Here is a 25,059-nt window from a genome sequence, read left to right as displayed (position 1 = left end):
GGCGCACGTAGTGACAGTTCCTTTGGGCATCTGGTTCTTGAAGGTTGCTGAGCATGCTAGCCATTCTGTTGTGTTTCTTACACAGTATTCATTATTTTATTGTTTTACTCTTTTTTTCCCCCAACAGTTTATTGTTGTGCATCATTCCCTTCATACAACAAGCGCGTCTGACAGACCCTCTTCCTATGACCTTCATACCTCTGAACATCCTGTTGCCTCTGCTACCCCGATTCTTCTGTTGCCTTTCTTCCTTCCCTGCTGGAAAAGAACCTTTGTTTTTTCTGACTGAGATTTTGGCTTCCTTTCTTTTTGAACTTTCACATTCTCTTCTAATTACTATTGATTATTTTTGGCTGAGGTTCATTTCATACTCATTTGTGAGATGTATGCTCCAGAACTGAATGCTGTGTTACATAAATCTATATATCAGCCTCAGAAGCATTATCTGTACATTTGTCTGTTCTTTTTTGAAGGATTCTCTTTACTTTGAGTCATGGTTTAATTTGATTTGGTGTTTCAAACAGTGTGTGGTATGGGGGAAGGGTGTCTCTCAGTACTACCTGAAGATTTCATGAAAATTCCCTAAAAGCATTTTTTCTTTTTTTCTATTAGCCTAGGTATAGCATTTTACATTCTCAAATATATCTTATTTTTCCTTCATTGCATATGTTTTGTTCCTTTGAAACAAAAGTAGAACTGGGCATGGCCTAGTTAAGTTGAAGTACAGGATTCTTTCTGTATCTTGGCTATCATTCAAGATGCGAAGAAAAAAGGAACTAGAAAGATCTGTCTGATTAAAAGAAGCCTAAATAATACTAAGAATCAGTACCAAATATACTGATTCATAGGCTTTACTTGTGCTTTCATCCTGGTGGTTAGTATGATTAATTTTATCTTGATGTTGGAGTCATTCTATGGCATTCAAGGTGTGTGTTCTATTTCTGTAACAAACGATGCAAATGCTCTTTGCTCAAGATAAATCTCGTTCCATGACTCTCCTTTTTACAGTTGTAATAGGAATATTCAGTGAGTTATAATTAAAATATCAGCTACAGGAATGTACTTACCAAAAATTTATTTGCACTGAAGAAATTTCTTCGTGTGAGTGGCCCATAAGGCATGTATTTTTAATCATTTTGAATTATAAACATACATTTTATGAGTTGCAATGGTGCACACACCCAGAACTGTTCTGACCTCACATGTGCCATGATTTAAGACACTTAAGCTTCTTAAATTAGTGAGTTGCAATACAGAAGTCTAATTTAAATGATGAAAAATTATTGTTTTACCCTCAAGCAAACAATCATGTTCATCTTGAATCCTTTCCAGGTAGGCAAAATGAAGAATAACAAAACAAAGCATTCCTACATGTGAAACATGACTAGAAAGGGTTTTGATGCCTTTTAATACAAATATGACATGCAGTTAATAAGTTTTAAGTGATGCCTAAGAATATATATTTAATACCCTAAGGTATTCTAATAAAAATGGAGTGGAATTGATCTGTCTATGCTGCCAGGTACTTTGTTATAGTTTCTTAAGACAAGACAATAGTTTAATTGTACGTCTTCTCAAAAAAAAAAAAAAAAAAAAGTGGATATACACAATGTGAAAATTAAGAACCTAATTTACCTATTCTTATTACTGTATTTACATCCCATTTGTAACTCCACAGAGTTACATGCCCCATGGAGTTAAGACTAGAATACGAACAGAATAATGAAGTGGTAAAAACAAAGGGGTTTGTATTGAGTACAGTGTAAAAGTGCAGTATACTGTAAAAGCAGTCCTTTGCATTTACACGAGTTCAGCTTATTGGAAGGTCAACTTTTTAACTAAGTCACAGTTTTGATGAAAAGGTTTCCTTGCCATGAAAGAATGCAGCTATAATCCTCACCACCTATCTGGCAAATTTGCTTTAAAAAGCTGTTTCCAGATGGTCTGCTTGAATTTGAAAGTGCTATGGGTAAAAACTCAGAAAATCGTTGCTCATCCTTAATTTATTTCATTTTTGTATTAAAATGCCAAATTTGCCTCTTTTGCCTTTTTTTTCCCCGTCTTTGTAGAAATTTGGGTTTTCCATGAAATTTCTGTGTAAAATCGTGATGACCAGTTCTAACTGCTAGCTCTGAATTTAAGAAAAACTTAACTTTAAGAAGAATTGAATTTTTTTTAAAAAAGAACAAAAACATAAGTCCTTCCTTGTTCTTGCTCACTCTTTGTTTCTTCAAGTTTTAGAAATGCCAGGTACACACATATAGTATTAAATGGTAAAAAAAGAAAAAAGAAAAGCTGTATCTTTACAAGAAATCATCTTAGTTATAAGCAGTTGTGCTCATGCTCCAACATTAGCATGTTTAAAACCTCCCTTTATTATATACAGTGTGGGAATGAACTTCCAATGGCACTCATTATATCCAAATCTATTCAATGGAAGCGCATAGATAAGCTATTTCATGACTGTTAATTCATTAATAATGTGTGTATGAGGGGGTAGAGCATTCAAGCAAAGTGAGACCATGGGAACATGAACTTGATGGAAGTTTGGTTTGCAAGCACCAGCTCGGCACTGCGGTGCGCTCAGGGAATCCCTCCTTGCGCCGTGCCTTACCCAGGGTTTCTGAAGCCACCTCAGTTCTGCTCCTGGAAATGAATGAGTATGTTTGTTATTTTCAGTGACTGGAAGAAGTGACGGTTTAGTTCAGTTTGATGGAGTCTTAAGGTAGCAGAGATATAACTGTGCATTGGCATAGTTTTATGCCTTTCATTTTATCTACAGAGAAAAGAGAAGTGTAACGAGAATGAGATGGAGAAGGTGATAATAAATTGACTGCTATGCTAGACCTCTCCATCAAAATGGTCTTACCAGAGTTAGTAAGAAATTTAAGTTATTCATCACTTTTCTGCACTACCAAACAGCATTGCTGAAAGACTGTACTTCAGGGAGGAATACTTTTCTATCTGGGGTGAAAGAAAGAAAGAAAACACAAAAACCCCTAACAGCTGGGAAGTGTTTGAGTGTGGTAAGTAAATGCAGTGTTAGCATATGGATCAAAATAACTTGCAGTTTTATGACTCTGGTGGCTGTAACGTTCAGTCCCTTTAGGAAATAAGGACAGATGTATGATTAATGATTACTGCCATTTTGATGCATGATAAACGTCCTCATCCCCTACAAAATCCTGTGAGTTATTAACAGATTAGGCTTCGTGGTGGACAGATTTTACTGACCAGACATTTCAAACTTTTTTATTTTATGTTGACCACCAGAGGGAGCCAGCGTTGTCAAATATCTGCAGTAAGTTTCAAGTAAGGATAATGCTAAAGGTGAATGTTAAACTATAAGTATCATCACATTTATGCAAATAATTTCAGCCTTTAAGAAACTCATAAACATAAATGGGGTTTACAGAGTTCTTCTGTTCATCAACTAAAAATAAAAGTAGTTTTTCTGTTATTTTAATCAATTTAATCACAAATTTGAAACCAAATCATATTTGCATATGATGCTATTGTGATGGCATTTTCCAGACATGACCTCAAAATTTAACTCTAGGTGTGTTTGCAAAGGGTGTTGGCATGTTTTGTTACTTATTACAGTGCAGACATTGCCTGTGTATTTATTGTAGCCTGTGCCCAAGGTGTGGAAATCAGTGCATACAGCTGATGTATGTGCTGAAGAGCAAGTACATAGGAGTTGGCCACATTGAGTGTAGATCTAAAAGGATGTGTTCTATGAGGAATGCTTATCAGCATGAGTTGTAGCATTTCAAAGGTGTGTGTAGATAGTTTTAGTGTCCATCCTCTTCCACAGTCAAGTGACTTTGTTACCAGCAATTCAGTCATTCAGTCATCTTCCAACCAAAGATTCAGAGACTCTCCCAGCACCCTTAAATATTTTTCTACATGAAATTCTGTCTTTTTTTATGACTTATCTTTGAGGATTGAAATGTATGCTGTCTTTTGCGCTGAGCAACTGGAATTTTTTCTTTTCCAGCAACAGAGCTGCAGAATACTAAGCTTTGAATTAATTCCATTTTTATCTGTAGAAAATATGCTCTATCTGTCCATAACTGAAACTTATTCTGAGTGAGGTGGGGAGAGAATATTTTAAATATATCTGTGAAAGGAGAAATTATTTTTTTTATCAGTTTTTATAGAGGGTTATCTGTAGCTGGCTGTGGGGTCTAACGTACTCAAATAGGTGGTGAGGAGAGTGAAAGGCAGATGGATCATCCAGTCAAAATGATGTGGTAGATTGCAAAGGCTTGTGATGCATTTATTTATTAAACATGGCCATGCAGTCTATCATATGCCCATCATCTGTCCCTGTATTCTGCATATTTAAAGTCCGCACTGTGGGTGTGATTCTTACATGCTCATTCTTTGCATTTAAGCCCTCCTTTCAGTTCCATCGCAGTATGAAGTGCCTCAGTGTGAGAGTTGTTCTCAGCGTGTGTATATAAAACAGCATTTCTGTCTCCCTAACTTGGCTTCTCATCACTACCGTGACTCTCAATATATATTTAGTTCATGCAGTAGGCACCATTTAACTTTCCATACTAAAATACATGTTATTTTAGAAGACAGAATGTAACTTATTCCATCCCTCCAAAATTACAGCCATGTTGTTTTCTAATGTCATTGCAAAACTATGAACTCCCCCCTCAGGGACAGTGAGAAAACTTGCTGTCACTGTTTACACACTTCTTTACGTATCTCATGCACAGTATGCAGATAAGCTTCTCTGGTCATACAGGCACTATACAGAAGTCCACTGCTGAAATATGTAAGAAGTTGACAGAACAAAAAGTGACACAATTAATTTCTTGCTCATGCAGAAAAGCTTATTCATAATGATCTTTGCTGTGTTTTGCTGAGATGGAGAAGGGTAAGGGTGGTCTTGTATTTTTCTGGGCACAAATAAGCTGCTTGGTGATGTTTATTGTGTGTTCTTCTGTAATGGTTTAACTACAGGTGGTGAACGGCTGTTAAAAGGAACTATCCCAGTAGCAAGAGCTGTGTCAGAACCAGATGATACACTGGCTGTACATAATTGTTAAGTCCTTTATATCCTTTGAATGTGCCTTAAACATCAGGGATTTATTTTTCTATTCAGTTCCAGTAAGCAGATTCTAAATAGTGGTCACTAAATCTCTGTCATTTTTCTCATGACTGGAGAAATCACTGAAGAAGAAGATGCAGTCCTTTGTAAAGGCAACAGCATAAAGCGTGTATGTTGCATTCCCTTACATGTTCACTCAGCTTGCTGTCATAGTACTGGAAATAATACCAGAGACTTTGCAGACTTGGAGCAGAAGTTGGCCCTGGTGTAATTCCTTTGAATATAACAAAATATTTTCAGGTTAGAATAAGCAAGAGACTGGACACCAGTGAATCAAATTGTCTTTCTAATCTCATTTCCTCATATTTAGCTCTTTGCTTATTTATCTACTTCATAATGTGTGGAGTAAAACTTAGCTTCCCATTTCCCACTCTGACTGAATATTAAAAAGTTTCTCGTCTTCTAACTCCCTTGAAGCCCAATTCTGCCATACAAGTGGTCTGTGGATAAACTTTGTTTATTCTAAGTGAAACCAAATTCCCTGTTTTCCTCTTCCTTAGTCAGAATAAGAGATTAACTTTTTGAGTCTCACCTTTAATAACTGGGTAGCATCTTAAATGTACTCTGTGGGACTTCTAGAAACTGTCACACCCATACCAGCGGAGAAACTTTCATTTACTCACTAGCAAGCTGGACTAAACATCTGTGTCCAGCCAAGTATGTGCACATGGAGTGACTGTGTGTGTCTCCAAGCTTCAGTCCCTAGTACAGATTGGAAGTTAGGCTTCATTTACGCGTAATGGACCAAATCAAACAGGTGGTTGGTGTTCAAATTGGAATGAAAATTTGTGGTACAAGATCCTGCTGATTCAAGTGTAGTCATGACACAGCGATGCAGAAAGCAAACAGTTGAAAATCTTGTGTTTTCTGTACCAGGTAGATGATAATGCTCATACCAAACTACTCGCCCAACCTCAAAGATACTCATACTCAGCTTTTCATATTACCACTTCTAAGCCAGTAAGCACTCACTAAGATGACTGCCTGCTTTCTTCTAAGAAATTGAGAATTCTGTCCATGCACATTCACTTCTGGGTTTTAGGGCCTGAGGGAGCAAAAGGCTGAGAGCGGAGACAGAGCCTCTTTTGTCAGCTCCTTTTGTGGATTCCATAATTGGTTCCTGGCATGGATAAAAGAATTACTTTCCAACCTACTGTACCATAAGCGAAGGTGGGGTGTAATGGAGGACAAAGACCTAAAGAAGATGGAGGAAAGAATGAGAAAGGAACACTGTAACTTGCAAATATTTTTTATAAGACTATTGTGATTAAAAGATGAAAGTAAAACTGCTAAAATATATATGGAACCTGTCATAAGCAGTGCTAGGGGAATACTTAATATTTTTCATTCAAGCTTATTATGAAGGTTATTATTGATACCTAATTTTAAAAAGTTTTCCTCAATTTTAGCACTTGATAAGGCATTGAAAAAATTTTTTTTTTACTTTGTAAAACATTGAAAATTAATGAACATTTTTTCTCAGCCAAAATCTATTCTTAAACTGTTCCTATATGGGAAAGTCTTTGACAAGAATTCAAGAATTCTTATAATTCGTAATCTGTAGGAATTATAAAGAATTATATAAGAAATGTATGAACGTTTTAAAAAGCTAAAGTACTGGGAAAGTTTTAGAATTCACAGTAAGAATTTTCTGCAGTTGGCTGTTGATTGTAACAAAAGGAGCAGTTTGGAAGCTAAATAGACTTTTCAGCTTGACTCTTTATGAAGGCAGCTTAATAGTGGCCAGCTGAGTGCTCTAGAAGGGCCAGCCCATGTCGCTTCTTGTTATTAGAGAGCAGAAATGTATATTAGAGAACTATCGGAAGAACACATTGCTATCTCAGTTTTATCTGACACTCTTTTTGGGTACTGACAGTCTCTCAGACATGTTCAATCAGTGATCAGGAATGACATGATTGTCCTTTGCCCGGTAAAACTTAGCCTGCTTTCCTCCCAGAGAAAGGAATTTATTTTTTTTTCCCCAAAAGAAATATTATTTTGGTTAAACACAACATATATGGATATTTTCATGATCAGTCACGATTTAAAAATACATGTTTTTTTTTTTTACTTCTTTTCTACTTGCTTTCAGAAACAGCTGTGCTGATTAACTGACCGGTCTGTTAAAGAAACTTTGAGGTTTAAGTGTCCGAGTTTTCCAAATGAAAACATTTGGTCAAAGGAAGAAAAAAACCCATGCATATACTGTAATTTGCTTGTTTGCTCCACTCCCCTGTGGACATGCCCAGCTTCCTTTGTACCTGGCAGCTTTCCTGTTCTGTATTCATCAAGCTAATCGATGTGATTCAGATGTTCCTCAAATAAAATCATTTGTCTTCAGTTTACTCCTACCAGGGACACAGATTGTACTAAAAAGGCCTTTTTACACTCTCAGGGTACACAAAATACATGTCACTGTTCATAATACAAGGCTTTGGCAGCACACTGGTTGAATTTTTTTACACAAAAAAATCCTTGCACAAGGCAACTCCTTGCAGTTTTCCAGGAGTTAAATTAGTGCCTGTGAGAAAATTAGCAGACTGAAAGCACAGAAGTCTTTAAACTTACATGCCATGATGTGAAGAGTAATAACAAGCCGCCAACTCAATGCTGCACTGGTCTGATAGGGGCCACTCTAAGGTGCAAGGGTTATGATGAGCAATCAGGAGAGTGAAGATAAGGTTAGAGCATTACAGTATAAACTGTACTGTACAAACTGGTACAGTAACCTGTCACACGTGTAAAATTTTCCAAGCAGAATCGTTGCATAGGTTTTTTGGGGGTAAAAACCAAAATCTTTAAAAGAGATACTTATAAAGGAAGAGATAGGTGGAGAAGGAAATCTCATCACTTTGCTTTTAAAAGACAACTTGAATATTAAGATTTGTGTTTCCTTTTCTTGTTCTTTGTTTTCTGCTTTTCCTCCTCCAGACTCCATCAGGTAATTCCTTAAGCAGTTGCTGCTTTAATTACTCGTTTCTCTAGACATTTAAAAAAAGATAAACTCTGGAGTTTTGTTGTAGCTTGTAGCCTCTGTCTCTCTGTCATGAGATGAATAAATAGATAGATATTCTTTCTCTAATAATTTATAAAGGTTCTTCTACTTCTTGATGAAACTCATGGAATTGAATTTTAGCACTGTTACCTTTCCTGACTAATTCAGGAAAAAAAAATGGCCAATTTTTAGGATTTAAAAGTTAGAGAGTTTCATAGACAAACTCAAACCTACATCAGTGTGATGTTCTCAATTTTATTTTTGTGAGAACTGAGGCTAAAAATTAAAAACAGAAAATTCAGAATTTTGCGTAGGAAAAATGAGCTTTTATGCTGATCGTATTCAGAATTAAATCCATTAACTTAGGTGAAAAATTTCCCAAACTAGCGTGTCTGTTCTGAGGATATGCTCATAGTGAACCATCATATTCTAGAAATGGCCCTGCTCCAGGAAGGCACTTAAGCATGCTTAATCGGGTACCCCATTATACAGCATGCACGTTATTATTGAACGAACTGTGTAAATGAAAGTCTTAAAATGCTTCACGTGAATAAAAATGCACATAGATTTTCCCTGTGGGGATTCTTCCCATGGAGGAGATACCTGCAGCTTTGCATTTTAATCAGTAAGTGGTCCGATCCAGCTCCCACTGCAGTCAGTGGCAAAACCCACCTGATTAAATGGAAGCAGGACCCGATGCTAACAGTAAAATATGAAAGGGAAAAATTTATTCCAAGTCAGTGCTGAGATGAAGACCCATTTCCAAAGAAGACCTTTTCTTCCATGAGGGTGCTGGTCACAGGAGTACCAGAGAAGGTATTGCCATTAACATTTTGCTACACACAAACCATTACAAAGCGTAACATCCGCTTACGACGTTTGCCTATTTGCATTTCCTCCTGCTGGTATTCTAAGTTAGCAGGGAAGGAGAGCCTGAGAGCAAAGCACAATTGATGAGATAGCTTGCTTCAGAAGAGGACTGTGAAGGAATGAGCCAAATTCAGCTCTAACTTAGGTATTCTCGTCTCTGCTTAAGTCTGAAATGACCTGATCTAGTCCATGTGTTGTCAAAGGGTGTATGACATGCAGACATGACTCTGCTTCACAGCAGAGCTGTTCTGTGAGCACCATGTTCTCCACCTGTCCCGTATTCCCTCCTAACTAAGCTCCTGATGAGGAAGTTCTCACCGTTGTGCATGTCTGAAAAAGATAAAGGTGGCTAGAGCCTGAATAGGAATTTGTGGTACTAAGCAATTGATTCCTGCCCCATGCAGTGATTTCTTGGCTATGTCTATGTTATTGGAAAAAACAGCTGTCCTTTAGTGTCCTTCCTGCAAGTAGTGGCCTCGATGGGCCTTTACGCAGCTTGTCAGTAGCTCTTAGCTGACAGCACAGTCCCAAGCAGTGTGTTTTGTGACAAGCATCCTGGTCTTGCTGCCCTTGGTTTGCACACTGCCCAGCAGGAAGTCTCATCTGCAGGACAGCCAAGAAGTGTCCATTGATAATAGCGCAATGCTGCTCTGAGGGGTCTTATGCAAGATCTTCAGGGAGAGACTTCATACACTCTGGTCTTCGATTTTGTTAGCTACGAGAGAAGTTGAGTGTGAATGCACAGTAAAACGTGAAAATCCTTAATTCAGAAAAGAAGTATGTTTTTATAGGATAAAATATTCCTCCAAATGTAACTGACAAAGTAAATCACAACCAAACTATATTGAAGGGTCTGCTGGAGTTTGAACTTTGGAGAGGAAGCAGGTGTTCTATTGATGATGGTCCGAGAGGGAAATAGTCTGGTAATGTACAACAAAGGAGGTAAGAGTGAGCTTTGTGTCGTTGTACTACAGACATGTATGAAAAGATTTTCATATCTAAATTTGGAGCTAGCTACTGCAAAGGTATTTATATTATTGGTGGTTAGTCTGAAGTGTGCTTTGACCAGTTAAATGGAGTTATGTTGTGCTGTCCTAATTGTAAGTTAGACAAGTGGTTTGTGCATGAAACATTTCATTTTCTCAGGGCTCTGTCTGACTTCAGGCAGTGCTGTCGGTGCTGTTCTGAACTAAGATAGAAGGTGATGTAAGGAAGCATGATGGATGCACTGAGTGGGGGACCAAAGGGAAACATCGTGGTTCTGAATGGACTGAGGTGCTGTGAGGATGAATGAGAACTCAGAAAAACTCAACAAGGTGATGAAATTCCATTTAGTTATCCTCCACTCCAGTCCAAAGTTCACTCTTAGCTGTTGCTATTAAATGAAACAAGTTTTGGGGGTTTTTTTTGCCCTTACTGCACAATAAATCTATATTGTTAGGAAGGCACCACACATATTTTCTTCTCACTTGCGCAGTATTTCTCAATAGAAGCACTTATATGCACAAAACAAGTATACTTTGTCCTGGAATCAGAACTGAGCTGTTCAAAATTTTTTACTTGTATGCATGTAGTTCCTGATGGCCTCAGTAACGGAGAGTCAATTACAGATAAACCTTATTCTTTTCCACAGTTCTCAACTTCTAAATCACTTTCAATCAGAAATAAATGCACGGTTGGGAGTGGAATGGTATCTCTGTAACACAGAATGAGTTCTTAAATCCCACAAGTGTGTGGGTATGCATGTTTGGTTTAGGAGGTTTTTTTTTGTCTTTTCCTTGCTGAGCTTGCTAGCAGCTAGTCTCTGGGGAAAGAAAATACAGTTACAATGCGAAAGTGTTTTATGGTTCTTTTCCCCGGATTGTGCTGGCAATAGGAAACTGTAGTACAGATTAGATGAAATTGTTAACAGTAAAGACAGCAAAGAAGGGAGTGAATTGACAAGAAGAGAATGGACAGGGAAAATGATGGAGAAGTTTAAGAAGAAATGTTGAGCAAATGGCCTTTTCTTCTGTGGTCCTAAAAATCACCTAATTAAACATTGTTTTATTGCATAGGTGCACTAATCATTTCTGGTTTTAATCATTATACCGCATACGCTTTTCAGACAATTTTACCGTCTGTACTCAAAGGTGCTCATGAAAATCACCTTCACAGTCCATTTATTTAGATTCTGCAGCATACTTGAATTGAAGCCAACCACCTCTGTAAAGGATGCAGATTACCAAAATCTATCACTTATGACTAATAATTGCTAGCAAAATGTGGAGAGTGGTTTATTTCTCCATCAGGCTTATTATGTCAGACAGTTTCTGTTAGATCTAGAGTTTCTTTTCCCACAAAGGCCTCCAAAGAGCCCCAGTATTGATCACAACATGTTTCTGGTATTACATATGATGATTTATAAAGTACAACTCTGAAGCTATCTATTGTATACGCTTAAATATACTTCCACATTATCCTGCTTCTTTAATCTGTGCTGTCTGTTCATAGTCTTTTGAGCTGCACAGGTGAGGCACACTGCCTTGCTCCTTGCACGTAAGTAAGGAGAGCCAGGAAAGCATCCTGTATGTAGTTCTGGCTTACTCTTAAAAAGTGACACCATCATACTTCATGGTGTGTAATAGGAGGTGGAAAACTCGCACTATTAACTCATTTTTCTCCAAGCATGGTGATACTTGCACACTTGGTCTTGTTTGCAGTAAAGAACATTTTGCTCTTTGTGTCGCGTTTGCAAAGGATTGGAATCTGTTATGTCTAATCTTGTAGAAGAAGGTTGAGCAGTTGAGGGCTATACTGTGGAGTCATCAGAGCCTTAAGGTCTTTGTAAAACGAAGGAACTAGTGAAAAGTGAGTTTGAAAGGAGTGCCAGAAGGGGAAGGATAACAATCATTATAACAACAGTAGGAGTATTTTAGGACATATCAGTTTTTTTAGAGGCCAGAGAGATTTCTGTAGTCATTGAAGAAAGGATTGTGGGGAAAAAAATAGGGATAATAAAGTCCTATGTGTTAATTTCCTATTTAAAAATCTGTTACATTATTTTGAACTTTTTTTTCTCTGTTTTCTTGTGTGGCAGATGGTAAAACTGGAGGTCTGAAATGGGAAGAGGTAGCAGCCATTTACTTGAGTTGATAGTTTCTAGTTGCAGATTTTTTGCAGTAAGAAGAACCTGTTGGCAAAGAAAACATGTATGGGACAAAAGACTAGGAAGGAGACTGAAAATAACACATTATATGAGAAATGCGAGTCACATGCGTGACTGCATCAATCAGCAACATGCCCTCATGGTGATGAAGCACTAACCACATACTGAATTGCACTAGCAAGAACACAGCCAGCAGATCAAGGGAAAGGATTGCTCCCTTCTGCTTGGCTGTCTTGAAGCCACATGTGTGCTCACTGTCCAAATGTGGGCTCAATCTTGCATTCTCTCAGACAAGATACTGACAAACCAGACCAAAGGCAGCAGCCTGGTAGAAGGTCTCTGAAATGGCTGGAGCACATGTACATGGAGATGCTGAGGTGCACAGGACTTTTTGATCCTGCTAAAGGGAAGGATAATGAGGGTTTGAATGCTGTAGTGCAGGACGAGGAAGGCAGAGCCAGATTCTTCTCAGAGGTTCACTGCAAAAGGCTAAGAGGCAACAATAGCAAGTTGGACTGAGGAAAAGAAATTAATTTGGCATAAGAAAAAGTTCATCTTGGGGAGAAGCTGTAATGTTGCCCAGGGAATGATTTTTGATTTTCTAGAATGTCTGTGGTGTCTCTGTGCTTGAAGATTTTAGGAGCTCAGCAGATCAAGGCCATGAACAGCCTCATCTAAGCTGCATGTTAGCCTTGCTCTGAGGAGGATGTTCACATAGGTGACCTCCAGAGGTACTTCTTGAATGAAATTTTTCTGGAATTCTATTAGCTAAATGAACTGAGACTACTAAGCTGACCTACATCCTCATTTTGGAGGACTGAAGTTGTAAAGCATCCTCACCATCACATTCCTTGGGCACATCTTCAGCTGCTGCAGGGCAGTTATGGGAATTGAAAAGAATGCATCAGAGCTCAGTCTGTTCCCTGACTTCCCTAATTCTATTGTTAATGAATAACAGTGCTATTATTTAAATAATTAGTATTTAAATTTAAAAAGTGAAAATAGGCATGCAGGCTCAAGTATACTAAGAAACATGTTGAATGTAAATTGCCATAAATTCAGAGCAGATAGCCCATTCTGTCTTGTTCTTTAACTGAACCTATACTTCACGTACAAGTTTTTGATAGATCAGCAGAATGAGTAAAATATAACCAGTGCACATTGTACCTGTGTGAAAATTCTTACACTGCTCCTGCGTTGCTTATTTTTATAATCTCTGTTAATCACTGCCATAATTCCCCATCTTTTTCCACGAGGCTTCTTCCAAGTACGTGAAAAAATGCATACTTTTCTTGAACACTGATCTTTACTTTGTACTGCCAGTGCAAAGAATTAGAGCAACTTTTTCCCTTGCTAGAAGTTTTAAGTACTGTCAGTAAAATAATTGTGTTGCAATTTGGGCATCATTATAAGAATTATTATTCTTTAACATGATGAAGTTTGTAATATTTTTAACAATTTTAGTGTAATAGGCCATTTGAACTACAGCAGAGCAATTTCAATCCATGAAAAGAAAGTTTTTTCTCAGTGGAACAAGTGGTGAAAGAAATTGGAAAATAATTGCCAACCGCTTAGGGAGAACTCAGAGGAATTATAGGAAATCTGCATCTCTAAAATCAGTACGAAGTTCCAGTTTTTCACATCAGCTGCTGTCTCTTGAAAAACGCCTTTGGTTGTAGTCTGTCTTTGAATGTGACAGTAAACAACCAGCAGTGTCATAAAAGCAGGAGGGAGGTCGCAGCTCTTAGTGAACAGTTGCACTTTGTCAAGAGAAGACATATGCCTTGTATGTAGTGGACTCTGAGGGAGGGGTGGTTTGGTCTTCAGTGTTGTGGACTTGGGTTCTGATTTCATACATCTGGGTGAGACGTGCATCTTTTGAACGCTTCAATCTGATCTCAGTCCTGTTTGAAGTAGACGGTGGTTACTTTCTATCAGTAATCAAATTGAGGATTTCACCCATGATTGTCATTTTGTATTGAATTTAGTCTTCATTTCTGAAAGTGTGTATTGGCATTTAAACCAGGTGTTTATCTATCTCTCCGTCACTGGCATTCTGTGTGAGTAATATGTACGTATATGCAGGATCAAGCAGCACAAGTGCAGATATGGCTCTTCTGAACTCAGAGCTCAGTGTTCTCCTAATTACTTACAGCTTATTGAGATTAAAGCAACGAAATCTCTTTTGTATTAAACAAGAAGCTTGCATTCTTTACTGATGAGCTACTCTCCCCTTTGCTTCCTGATGATCAGGGGCAACATTCCTGCTAACAGCTTCCCCAAGAAAGCCGTTGTCGGTTGTGGTTGACCTAATTGTGCAGCGACAGGCCTGGTGCTGGGGAGCAGGGCAGAGCTGTGTCAGGGCACTCCTCTGGGCCTTGCAGCATCTCCTCCTGTTGTCCTGAGTAGGTGCAGGGCAGTGCAAGGCATGGAGGAACACTGATTGAAGCTGTGGATGAGATATCACACAGAAATTTTAGTCGAGCTGGAGACAATCCACTTGAAGTCAGGAGTTGAACTCCATGATCCCTGTGGGACCGTTACAGCTCAGGATATCCATAGTTGTAAGTGGGTTATGTCTGACTGAAAGAAGAGCTTGGCACTGTTACTCCTTCAGAAATTCAGACAGTCTTCCGAGGTACAGCACTGTTTCAGTAGTATGCTGTCTGTGGCAGTCGTTATTTGTGTGCCAGGTCATGGAGTAAAAGCTCAGTTTTCTGTATCTCAACCTGGATGTTTTGTGTCTGCATAAGATCTTGAAAATCAGAGGCCAAACTGAAGTGCTGTTAGCATTATGACAGAGAAGAGAGCATCAAATAGTAAATTTTTCCTTCATTTGGCCACAGACTTACCTCAGTTGGCTGGCACTACTCTGGTCATACAGTGTTCAGTGTGTGGTGTTTTTGTGCATGCACACTCAGTGTGAGGAGAAGATACACAAAAATTGTAGGACGGAATTGCATCTGCTACTGCTCATTACCTGGTCATCTGTGTAAGACTAGAAAGCTGTAGAAGCTATTTTCTGATTCCCTGAGTCAAGACCACTCAATATGTTGAGGTGGACTTTTTGCATTGTGTGTTTTCTGAGGAAACTGCTGTGTCCTCGTGTGGCCTGGACATCCTAGTTTGCACAGTGCATAGTTTGCACTGGTGAAGACTTGTTCAGGTGTGTGAAAGGAAGAACAGGTTCTTACTTCAATCATCCAAGGATAGCTCCAATTCACAACCGCTGAAAGATAACATAGAACTTCAGCTGTCAATATTCACGTGTGTGCCCACGTGTTAAGATAAGCAGTAGTGATAATCAAAATGTTTTACCTCATCAAGCAACTCTGTTGACATGTGTTAATGCTGGAATTAAAGGATCTTCTCTGTGAAGATAAAAGATGAGGGAACTGCTTCAACAAAAGTGATAGACTTGAAGTGAGAGAGTCATTTTGGTTTTTCATGGGAATTTAATCACTGAATTGAAAGTTGTCTTTCTGTATTCCCGTTGTTCAGACAGATGTTGCTAAACAAGAAGGCTCTTACACTGAACAGGACGATTCAGCTGCCAAGACCCAGGCATAACTGATAGGGATCTGTTCACATGTGCGGACATTGATAAAAAGAGAATCAGTTTTCATTCTGATAGTATGTGTGAGGAACGGGCTGGGGTGTGGAGGTCCTGCGGCAGGGCACCTTGCTGGATAAAACCTCTGAGAGAAAAGGATTTTGCTACTGCAGTACGTGAGTGAGGCTGTGTGACCAAAGATCTATAATCTGAAACAGATGCCAGAAATAGTTGCAGGCAGGCAAAAGGAGGAGCAGGAAATGAGAGAGACAGCTCAAGAGGAAAAGCCTGCCACCCTGGTATCAGGAACTGGAAGCAAGTACTTTGTCACAAACTGCAGGATGAAGATCATTTATGGCATCCTGGTGACAAATGTTGTAGCCAGTATTATGTTGAGGTCCCTTTGCATCAAAATATACTGCATTGTGCATTACTCCAAAACTTTATGTGTGCTTCTACTCTTTACTTTCCACTTGTAATTTCTTTGCTGTATCATACTGTACTTTGTTCTGTTTTTAACCTATTGTAACTTTTACTAATGCTTTGGTGGTAGATTGTTGCTGGGAATTTTTGTTTTTAATTAAAAGCCAAGCAGGCCATGTACTCTTACCTATTCGTTCAGTGTATTTTTCTGTGGGTGTTTATTGCTGGGTGTTTAATGTCAAGTTATTCTTATTTCTCCTTGATACTGGTGTTGTCCTAATTGTAGTTCTGCCATGAGCATACCATAATCCATCAGTGTCACATAATTCATTCCTATAATTGATATTTTTACATGGAACAATCTCTTGGATTTAATCTGGAACCTGGAGTTAATGTTACAGAAAATAAGGTCAAAGAAATGGAGTAACATTACTTCCAAAGTCACAATAGAGTCTTTGGATCATCTCCCATCATTAATATTGATGCTTGACAGCACTTACAACTTGAATCATGATTTGTAACCCTATGAATTTTATTGCTTCTGCTGTCAGAAATCAATTTCAGTACTTAATGGTGTCTTGTAACCTCAGTCAAGGAGAATGTTAGTTTGATTTTTATTTTAGTTTTACTCGAAGCTTCACTAAGTTACACCCTTCGAAGATTATTTTTGTAATACTTTTTTTTTAACAAAGTTGATGTCAGTTCCCTGACTTAAAGAGAATAGTTCTGTGTATACAGTGTGATACAGAATTATTTCTATAATTTTCATTGACATGTAGCTTCATGTATGCTTCAAAACTTGTAGATTATGACTTTAGAAATAGTGAAGTGTATGTTTAATCTTAGTCACACTTGTAGACATAGGACTCTTCATGTAATGAACATCTACCACAGGTGTCTGCAAGATCAGAACATAACCAATTTTTTAACCTTCCTTTTGCTCATGGATGTTGAAGAAAATGAGGCACACTTTTAATTATCAATTAAACATTCATATTAGTCTGTATTGATTCATTATGATCACAAGTAGTGTGTTTGAATTTGCTTCTGTCTTCAGTCACTCTCTGAAATTATTGACGTTATTAGCCATTCTCCTTTAATAGCGTGATTGCAGGGTGGAGTGCAGAGTTCTACATTACCTAAGGAAAAATAACAAAATTGTATTTCTTACCAAAAAAAACCACCAACAGAACAAAATGTTTAAATGATGTGGTGCAAAAACACACACAAAAAAACCCAGTAACAACAGCCCACAAGTATTTCATAGGAAACAAACTAGATCAGAACATGAAAAACCATACCATATCTAATCATCTCTCATCACTTGCAACTCTTAATACAATTAAGCATGCAAAGAGCATATCCCTTGATTTCTTTCACATATGACTAAAAGCTGGGAAAGGTTCTGCTTTGAGTTGCGTCTACTTTTTTTTAATGCTACTTGATTTTTTATGCTTTGCTAAGAGATTATTGTTATTCACCCACTCAACACATAGGAAATTGAAAGATGGTAAAATAAAGTGACTCATCCTGTGGGCCATGTGTAGATTTATTATACCAATTCAGTGTGTTACCTGGGAAATGCTGCTCATTTTTATCTATGTGTAGTATTATGGGAGATAATTTGGCAAAATTTAAAAGGAGCAATTAGACGATGTCATCACAAGCCATAACAGGAATCATTTCTTGCATCCCATCATTTAAACTTTAGTTTAGTCGTCTCCAGAAACATTCAGCAAATATGGAGGAATGTCAGTTGGAATTCATCTGCACCTTCATATGCACTTGCATGTTAGGTGCCATGGTGTCAGACTGCCCCTCTGCTACCATCAGTCACACGGCAAAAAAATGTAATGAATATTGGTGGGAAGGTTTAACCTCTGCTCCCATACCAACATCTACCTCTGACATCATGAGACAACTTACTGAAATAGGAGGCTGTATTTTTAGAGCAGCCTTTGTACACAAATGTTGAGCTCTGGTCTGTTGTACTGTTTCTAAAGGATTTCATGTATTCATTTTCTACTTACAAAGCAGTAGATCTCTGTATTTATTTTGTGACTACTTTCAACTAACTTTACTTGGTGTATTTCATTTAGAGAGCCTGCTGCCTGCACATGATAATTTTTATGTAGCGGATGATACAGTTATGGAGCTATCAGAAGTAGAAGAAACAGCATCAGAAAGCAGCTGCTTTGCATCTGAGGACACTACTGAAGACTCAGGTGTAGTAAGCTCCCCATCTGACATTGTGTCACTGGATTCACAAAATGACAGTACGAAGTTGAGAGACATCAAGCTGGTGAATGGCTACGTGGACTCAGACGTGATCTATGGTACAGAGACTTGCTCTGTAAAGAACACGTACTGCGATAACGTGGGATATGCCAGTACTCCACGCAGGTAAGAATTCATTTGAAGCCAACTCTTGGAAAATATTTTGCATGTCCTTCTTGCAGGGAGGCATTTAGGAAAGCCGGCTGCTGCTTCTACTTTCTTCTGCTCTTTCATAAACCAGTACCCAAGCCAGGTGACTCCTCCCATTGAGGAAAAACTGCGCCAAATCCCCTCCAGTGACATGCTTGTAGCAACAGGCAAAGGTCACTTTTCTGTTTGAACTTGTAGTTAAGTTTCTTGCTAAAGAGTGCTGCCCTCCAGAGTTAATTTCTCCCAAAAGTTTGAAGCAACTTTGTTACAATTTGGCTTCTGTTATGGTTCTGATGGTATGTGAAGTACTTGAAGTGATATTTTGTATTGATCTAGAAAAATAACTTACAGGTCATAAATGGAAAAATTCATAAAATGGGAAAATTCAAGCCATTTAAAGTCAAGTAGAAAAGGATATATTCCATGAAATCTGGGGGTTTATTTGTGGGTGTGTGCATGTACGTGCATATGTATGTTCACTTACTGCTAGCTTCCACTGGTGTTGTACCTTGGTGTTTTTTTACACTTCTTTTTTTTTTTCTTTTTTTTTTTTTTTCTTTTTTTTTTTTTTGTATAAACAAACATTGTGCTGCAGTTCTGCAGGGAAGTACAAGAACCTGGAATTTAACTAGAAACTGCCCTCAATCAGAAGTGACTCTGACACTGTTTGTTTGCCAAAACTCACATAGTTGGTGGCAGAGCCACAGTGGGAACCCAAAATTTATAGGACTTTGCAAATACAAACTGGCCAAATAGGAAGGAAGCTGTGCCTTCAGCGAGGAGGGTGGCCTGGTAATACTGACAGGGATCCACTCTGTGTGATGCTGCCGAGTCATGGGACAGAGGCCAGAAATTCCTCTGAATTCTCAGTTGACACAAAGTCTGTGCTTTCTGGTCTGTCTCCATTCAGCTACTAATCTGTAGCCCCTTCATAAGAACATGTATCATGACCTAGTTATTTCCTTCCACACATTTCTGAGGGAGAACTTCATCCTGGATCATGCAGTGGATGATGAATTAGGTATAAACTAGGCCAAGTCAGTATTTAACATATTGGAATGATTTCAGGGCTTTTCTTTTCTCATCAATACCAAGGGGAACAGGGTCAAGTCTCATTTAGATATTTGTTCAGAAATACATTTTAGTTCTGATTTTTCCTTCTGCAGTGTTTTAGGTCCTGAATATCAAACTGATATAGTTTGGAATATTAAATAGGCTGGTGTAGTAGTTACAGTTACCGTTCCAGACCTGATCCAAAAAAGCAACCCATTAATTTCAATATTAAGATAACTAAGCAGTCCCAATTTTCCTTACAATCAAGGATCTAAAGAGCTAAGAAAACACACATGTACATTTAGGGGAAGAAAAAAAAAAAAAAAAAAAACATTGCCATAATACTGAGTGAAAACATCAAGGCAAAACACTGTAAGAAAATCCTAATCAATGGAAAATATTTTGGACTTTTTTTAGATTTTGGATTTGCTTTTGCCACATAGACAAACTAAATTTTTGATTTTTAATATTTGGGAAGGGTATTTAAAGAAGAGGCAGCAGGACAGTGTGACACAGTGTGACACAAAACACATAATTATTAGAATTTGCAAAAGCCACTGACCTGGGGAACCATTTAATTGGCTGGTCAGCAGGGCTGCCACTTGCCAAGTGGGAGGATTGGAAGGTGGAAAGACATACAAGGCTGCAAGAGCGCAGCCCATCGTAATCAGGGAGGTCATGGTCCCCCCTGCTCTGCATCTGGGAGTCCAGTTCTGTAGTACTGCATCCAGCCCCGAGAGAGGATGGCAAACTGCAGAAGGTCTGTAGGAGAGCCACAGAGTTGACAGGGTGCTGGAGATGAAAAGTATGAGGGGGAGAGAACTCTGGGGTTGCTCATCTTGCAAAAGCAATGCGGATGTGGAGGGATCTGACTGCAGTCTCTCACCATACAAAAGCAGGACTGTGAGCAGAATCTGGATGCAGAGGCTTCTTGGGGTACACAGTGGAAGGAACAATAGTTACTAGCTGCTGTAAAGGAAATAAAAATGGAATATTAGGTGGAAATTCCTCAAAATAGGCAATGGAGCATGTTGCACAGAGACTTGGAGAAATCTCTGTGTCTGGAGGTTTTCAGAACGCAGCTAGACAAAGCCTTGGAAAGACTCAGCTGACTTTGAAACTATCCCTGCTTGGAGAAGCAGGTTGAACTAGGCTCCCAGATTACACTTAGGTGATTTTAGTATTCTAAATATTCTGTATTTGTCTGATATGTCCATAATTCTACTATTAATAAAGGACATAATTGGGTTGGAGATTCATGATCCTTGAGGTCCCTTCCAACCCAGGCCACTCTGTGGTTCTGTAATTAAAAAGGAGAGGAAATAGGAGATGGTTTTGTTGCTAAAGTAGAGGGTTTCATTAATTGTGGGTATTTTAGTCTCTGGGACAGCAAAATTATTTCAAATCAACTTTAAGGTAGAGCTGAAGTCTAACATTTATAGTGGATTTTATTCTCATGGCAGCAACCGTGGAGACTGCCACAGAGAAGATACTAATAGTAAAATCTTTAAACTTTTGTGCTCTGAATGTGCCAGCAATATTTGAAGGTAAATCCAGTCCCACTGCTAACGTATTTTTGTAGAAAAAACAGAAAATCATGCTCTTCTAAATCCCTTTGAGATTACCTTGCTGAGTTTTTAAAAGCCACTTCCCCAATGTAGAGGGGAGGACAAAATGGCCGTGGGTTTGTTTTTGTTTTTTAAGCTATTCATATTAAATTCTCGTTTTTCTGGGATTTAAATCAGTTCAGAGTACAGCATTTAGTACAGTCAAATTTGGAGTGCATCAATTTCAGCTGCTGTTGTCAGAGCAGCCACCACCCCAGTGATAAAATCTGCTGGGAGACCTGACATTATGTGAGTTCTTGTGATGAATGAGCTGCTTTGAGGACCAAAGCAGCCTTCTAAATTCCCAGACAAGTCAAAGTGCAGTTTGAATGAATAATCGATACCAAGCTACACAGAGTTTTAAATGTGTTTCAAAAACTACAGAACTTGAAGGAAAATTTTACATGGAGTTTCACAAATCTTTTATGTCTTTTTCCAGTCCGTGTACCAAGATCTAACTCAGTTCTAAAAGGAAGATATGAAAATATAAAGTTAGAGAACATGTCAATACTCTAAAGAAACAATAGTTAGCGGAAGTGAAATAGCGTCCTCCTTGAGTCTGAGCTCCACTGAAGCCAGAAATTGTAGTTAATTTGGCCCAGGGTTGGGGGGAAAAAAAGTTAATAAAAATCATGAAAATATTTAGCTTTAAATTGTAAAGCTAGCAAAAACTGGGGCTTTTTACCCTGTGAAATAACTATAATTCTGTATACTACAATCATTTTGTACTCTGTGGGTAATAAAAACTACCCTTAAAGTGGAAGCAGATTATATTTAGAGTGTGAAGAGGCTATAAGGAAGGACCAAGTGATCTTTTGCTTATGCACCCTGACAAACTTCAGTGAAGAGCACAGTCAAGCCCACAGTTCTTCAGTATATTTGTTCTGAGCTCTTAGACTGCGCTCCAGATCATGACGAGTATTTTGTCATGTTGCTTATTTGGTTAATTGTATATGTATTTTTAAATTTATTTTTCTTGGAGCTTCCGGAACCATTCACTGCATGGAATGTGTGGTCTCAGTGCAGCAGAAATGTCTCATAGCTTTAGAATATCACAGCAGGGTCTGTACCTCATCTGTTAGAAGTCAGGGATAGAGTGGAGTGCTGAGGGATGCAGTCTTCAATATGCAATAGGTTTGTCTGCATGTAGCAGCATAATAGTATGGACAGGGTAGTAAGTCATGTACAAACTTTGTACGTACAGAAATGGCAATTGCAACATATTATGAATCTTGTTCCTAAAGAAGATAGACACATTTCTAAAAGAATGTCTCCAAAGCCCAGGGATTTCCAGTCCTCTGTAGTCTTGCTTTTCAGTATGTAAGAACCATTTGTATGTAAGAACCATTTGTATGTGCACTCTTTTTTGTTCTGTTTTGGATTTCTTGTTTAAGCAGCCTTAATGCGAATAAACAGAAGAGTTAGTGTGTAGAGTACCAAATCACTCAACCCTTGGTTCTGCCTCTAATCTATTAAACCATCTTTGTCTCTGCCTCTGATATGCCTGTCAGCCACTTACTGTGTAAAATTCTGCACACAGTTAATGATATCTCACAATATGTTTATGCAGTGCCTGGTAGAGCAGAATCCTGATCTCAGCTGGAGGTGACACAGGATAACCCCTATAAATAATTGACTACATATGATATTGGCTGTGAATGTTTTAGTAACTGCTGACTCTGAACACAGTACAACATAGTTCTCTTTCTTCGTATCCTTCCTTACAGTTGATTTGTGTTATGTATCTGTTCACCAAATTTTAATATATAGTGTTAAATGAGTAACAAGAAAACCACAAAGAAGCTGAAATGTTGCTTATGTAGCAGTAAGCACATCTCATGATCTCACAGTGTTGCAACTCTGTCCTCCCATACCCCCTCCTTTCCCATCCCTTGTATGGTGTCATCATGCAAGCTCCTTGGGGCAGGGATCAGTCAATTTTATACGCCTATAAAGCATCCTGCACACCTACTGTCTCAAGCTTTATAAATAATTACACATTAAAAATTATTTTAAAATAATGTTATTAGGGATGCTAAGTCACATGCTCAAAGTTAGCTAACATTAATAATAAGACCGTGTAACCTTAGTTTCCCCCCTTTAACCTTAATTCCCCCCATTTTATGCACTATGATAAAGTCTCTCGTTAAATGGTCATACTCATTTTTTCTAAGTTTCAGAGCTCAATTAATGGAGCAGGTATACCAGTTTGCTCTCAGTTCACATTCTCTTCTAGAGCCAGGACCATTTAATTTCCTCTTGCTCTATCTTACTCATCACACTAGTATCCATGTGCCATGCAGACTTTCATTAATTTCTCATCCTAGTACTCATGTGAGGTGAAGAGGAGGCATTGTGGCATTATCTTACTGTGGAGAAAAAAAGTTGATGCACAGGGTCGAGGCAGACCAGTGACCATGTAAACCACACAGGACCCATTTATGTCAGAGCGGTGAGCATTCAGACAGAATTTCATGTATCAGAATGCACCTCTCATTTCCTCCAGACTCTATTCTTCAAAAGCATGTAAGTGTTTTGGCACAAATAAAATAACAGAATGCTCATAGGCATGATGCACGTTGTTGCCTTTGGACTGCCACCTATCAAAGGCATAAGGTGTAGGTAGCTGAAAGAAGAGTTAAGTGGCCTTTAGAGTGGGTTGTCCTACCACTCAGAGCACTGAAATACTTCAAAATACAATATATTTTATTAAAGTTTAGAAAGGTTTTTGTGGGATTTTTTAAAATGTATGAACTTGCTGGTTTGAAAGCTGAATAAATGCATCATCATAAATAGTGACTTGTAAGGGACAATAAGACGAAATATTTTCCAAAGGCCTAAAAGGGATTTTCCTCTCCCTTGAGTTCCTCCTGTGTCAGTAGCCATGAAGGAGGATTATTTTTTCACGTACAGCTAATTGAGGGCGTAGGATGGGGGTGGGGAACCCTGCAGAGATCAGTTCATGCTGTGGATCTGGACAGGGAGAATCCCGTTTCCTCCCTTTCTCTCGGGAGAATTTGTTACCTTTGGCTCTGGTTGTGGTAGCTGAGCTGTAGGGAGGAGAGGGAAAACTGTTCTCTTTGTTACCAACCTGAGAAATACTCAGCTGTTTGCTACAAAATTCTTTGGGTTTTGATGAGTTAGATTAAAACAAGTGCTTGAAAGGATAGGGGTGGGTGAACTTGTTCTGCTTAATTTTCAGCCCATTCAAATTCAAATGTTACAAGGTTTTGTGTTCCACTTGGGAAGGACAGGGGGGAAAAAGAACTTGGTAGCTGGAGAGAATTTAATGATGAAGCAGGTCAGAGGGAGAGAAAGTAGAATTGTGAGTGGCAGAAGGCAGTCGGTAGGGAGGGAGAACTGTAATGAAAATAGCAATATGTATATATTATATATACACACATTTGTGTGCACAAATATACTCTATGTAGTTACTTGTCACTTGTAGCAATCTTAGAGAAATACTGGAAAGCTTTGTTTTGTCATTCCTCTGTAAGATAAGTTTTATTTTGGCTGGGTGGACATGTGTTCCACTTTTTTGTAACAGAAAGTTACTGTTGATAGGGAGGAAGGAAGAGAAAGGGTTAATGTGACAGAGAGAACTTTGTGGGTGAAAAATTACTTAATTAAGCCCCAGATGTCTGACAGATTTGCAAGCCTCTGCTCCTTACATACTTTTGCTAATTTCCTTCCTTATCTCTGGCTTTCCCTTTCCTCTTGTTCCAGAAAACTCTTTCGATTTGGATATTCTCATACACTTTTTTTCTGGCAGATGTTCATGGAGGGAAGGTACTAATCATGTTATGGTTAAGTAATAGATACTCACAATCACTGTAGAGCAGGAGTGCAGATTAG

General features: G+C 38.4%; 1 protein-coding gene across 9 annotated transcripts in view; it reads left to right on the top strand.

Moving 5' to 3' along the window:
• Positions 1 to 25,059, top strand: part of COBL (cordon-bleu WH2 repeat protein) — a 147,972-nt gene that overhangs the window by 104,374 nt on the left and 18,539 nt on the right. For all 9 annotated transcript variants that reach the window (XM_052703495.1, XM_052703497.1, XM_052703501.1 and 6 more), the window contains one exon: positions 18,217 to 18,520. In XM_052703495.1, the coding sequence (XP_052559455.1) occupies positions 18,217 to 18,520 (304 nt within the window). The remainder of the gene's footprint in view (positions 1 to 18,216; positions 18,521 to 25,059) is intronic.

The sequence above is a fragment of the Tympanuchus pallidicinctus genome, unplaced genomic scaffold (assembly GCF_026119805.1).
Source record: "Tympanuchus pallidicinctus isolate F22 unplaced genomic scaffold, pur_lepc_1.0 scaffold5, whole genome shotgun sequence".
Lineage (NCBI taxonomy): Eukaryota > Metazoa > Chordata > Aves > Galliformes > Phasianidae > Tympanuchus > Tympanuchus pallidicinctus.
Note: the sequence above shows the minus strand (reverse complement) of the source record. Positions and strands in the feature narration are given on the sequence as shown.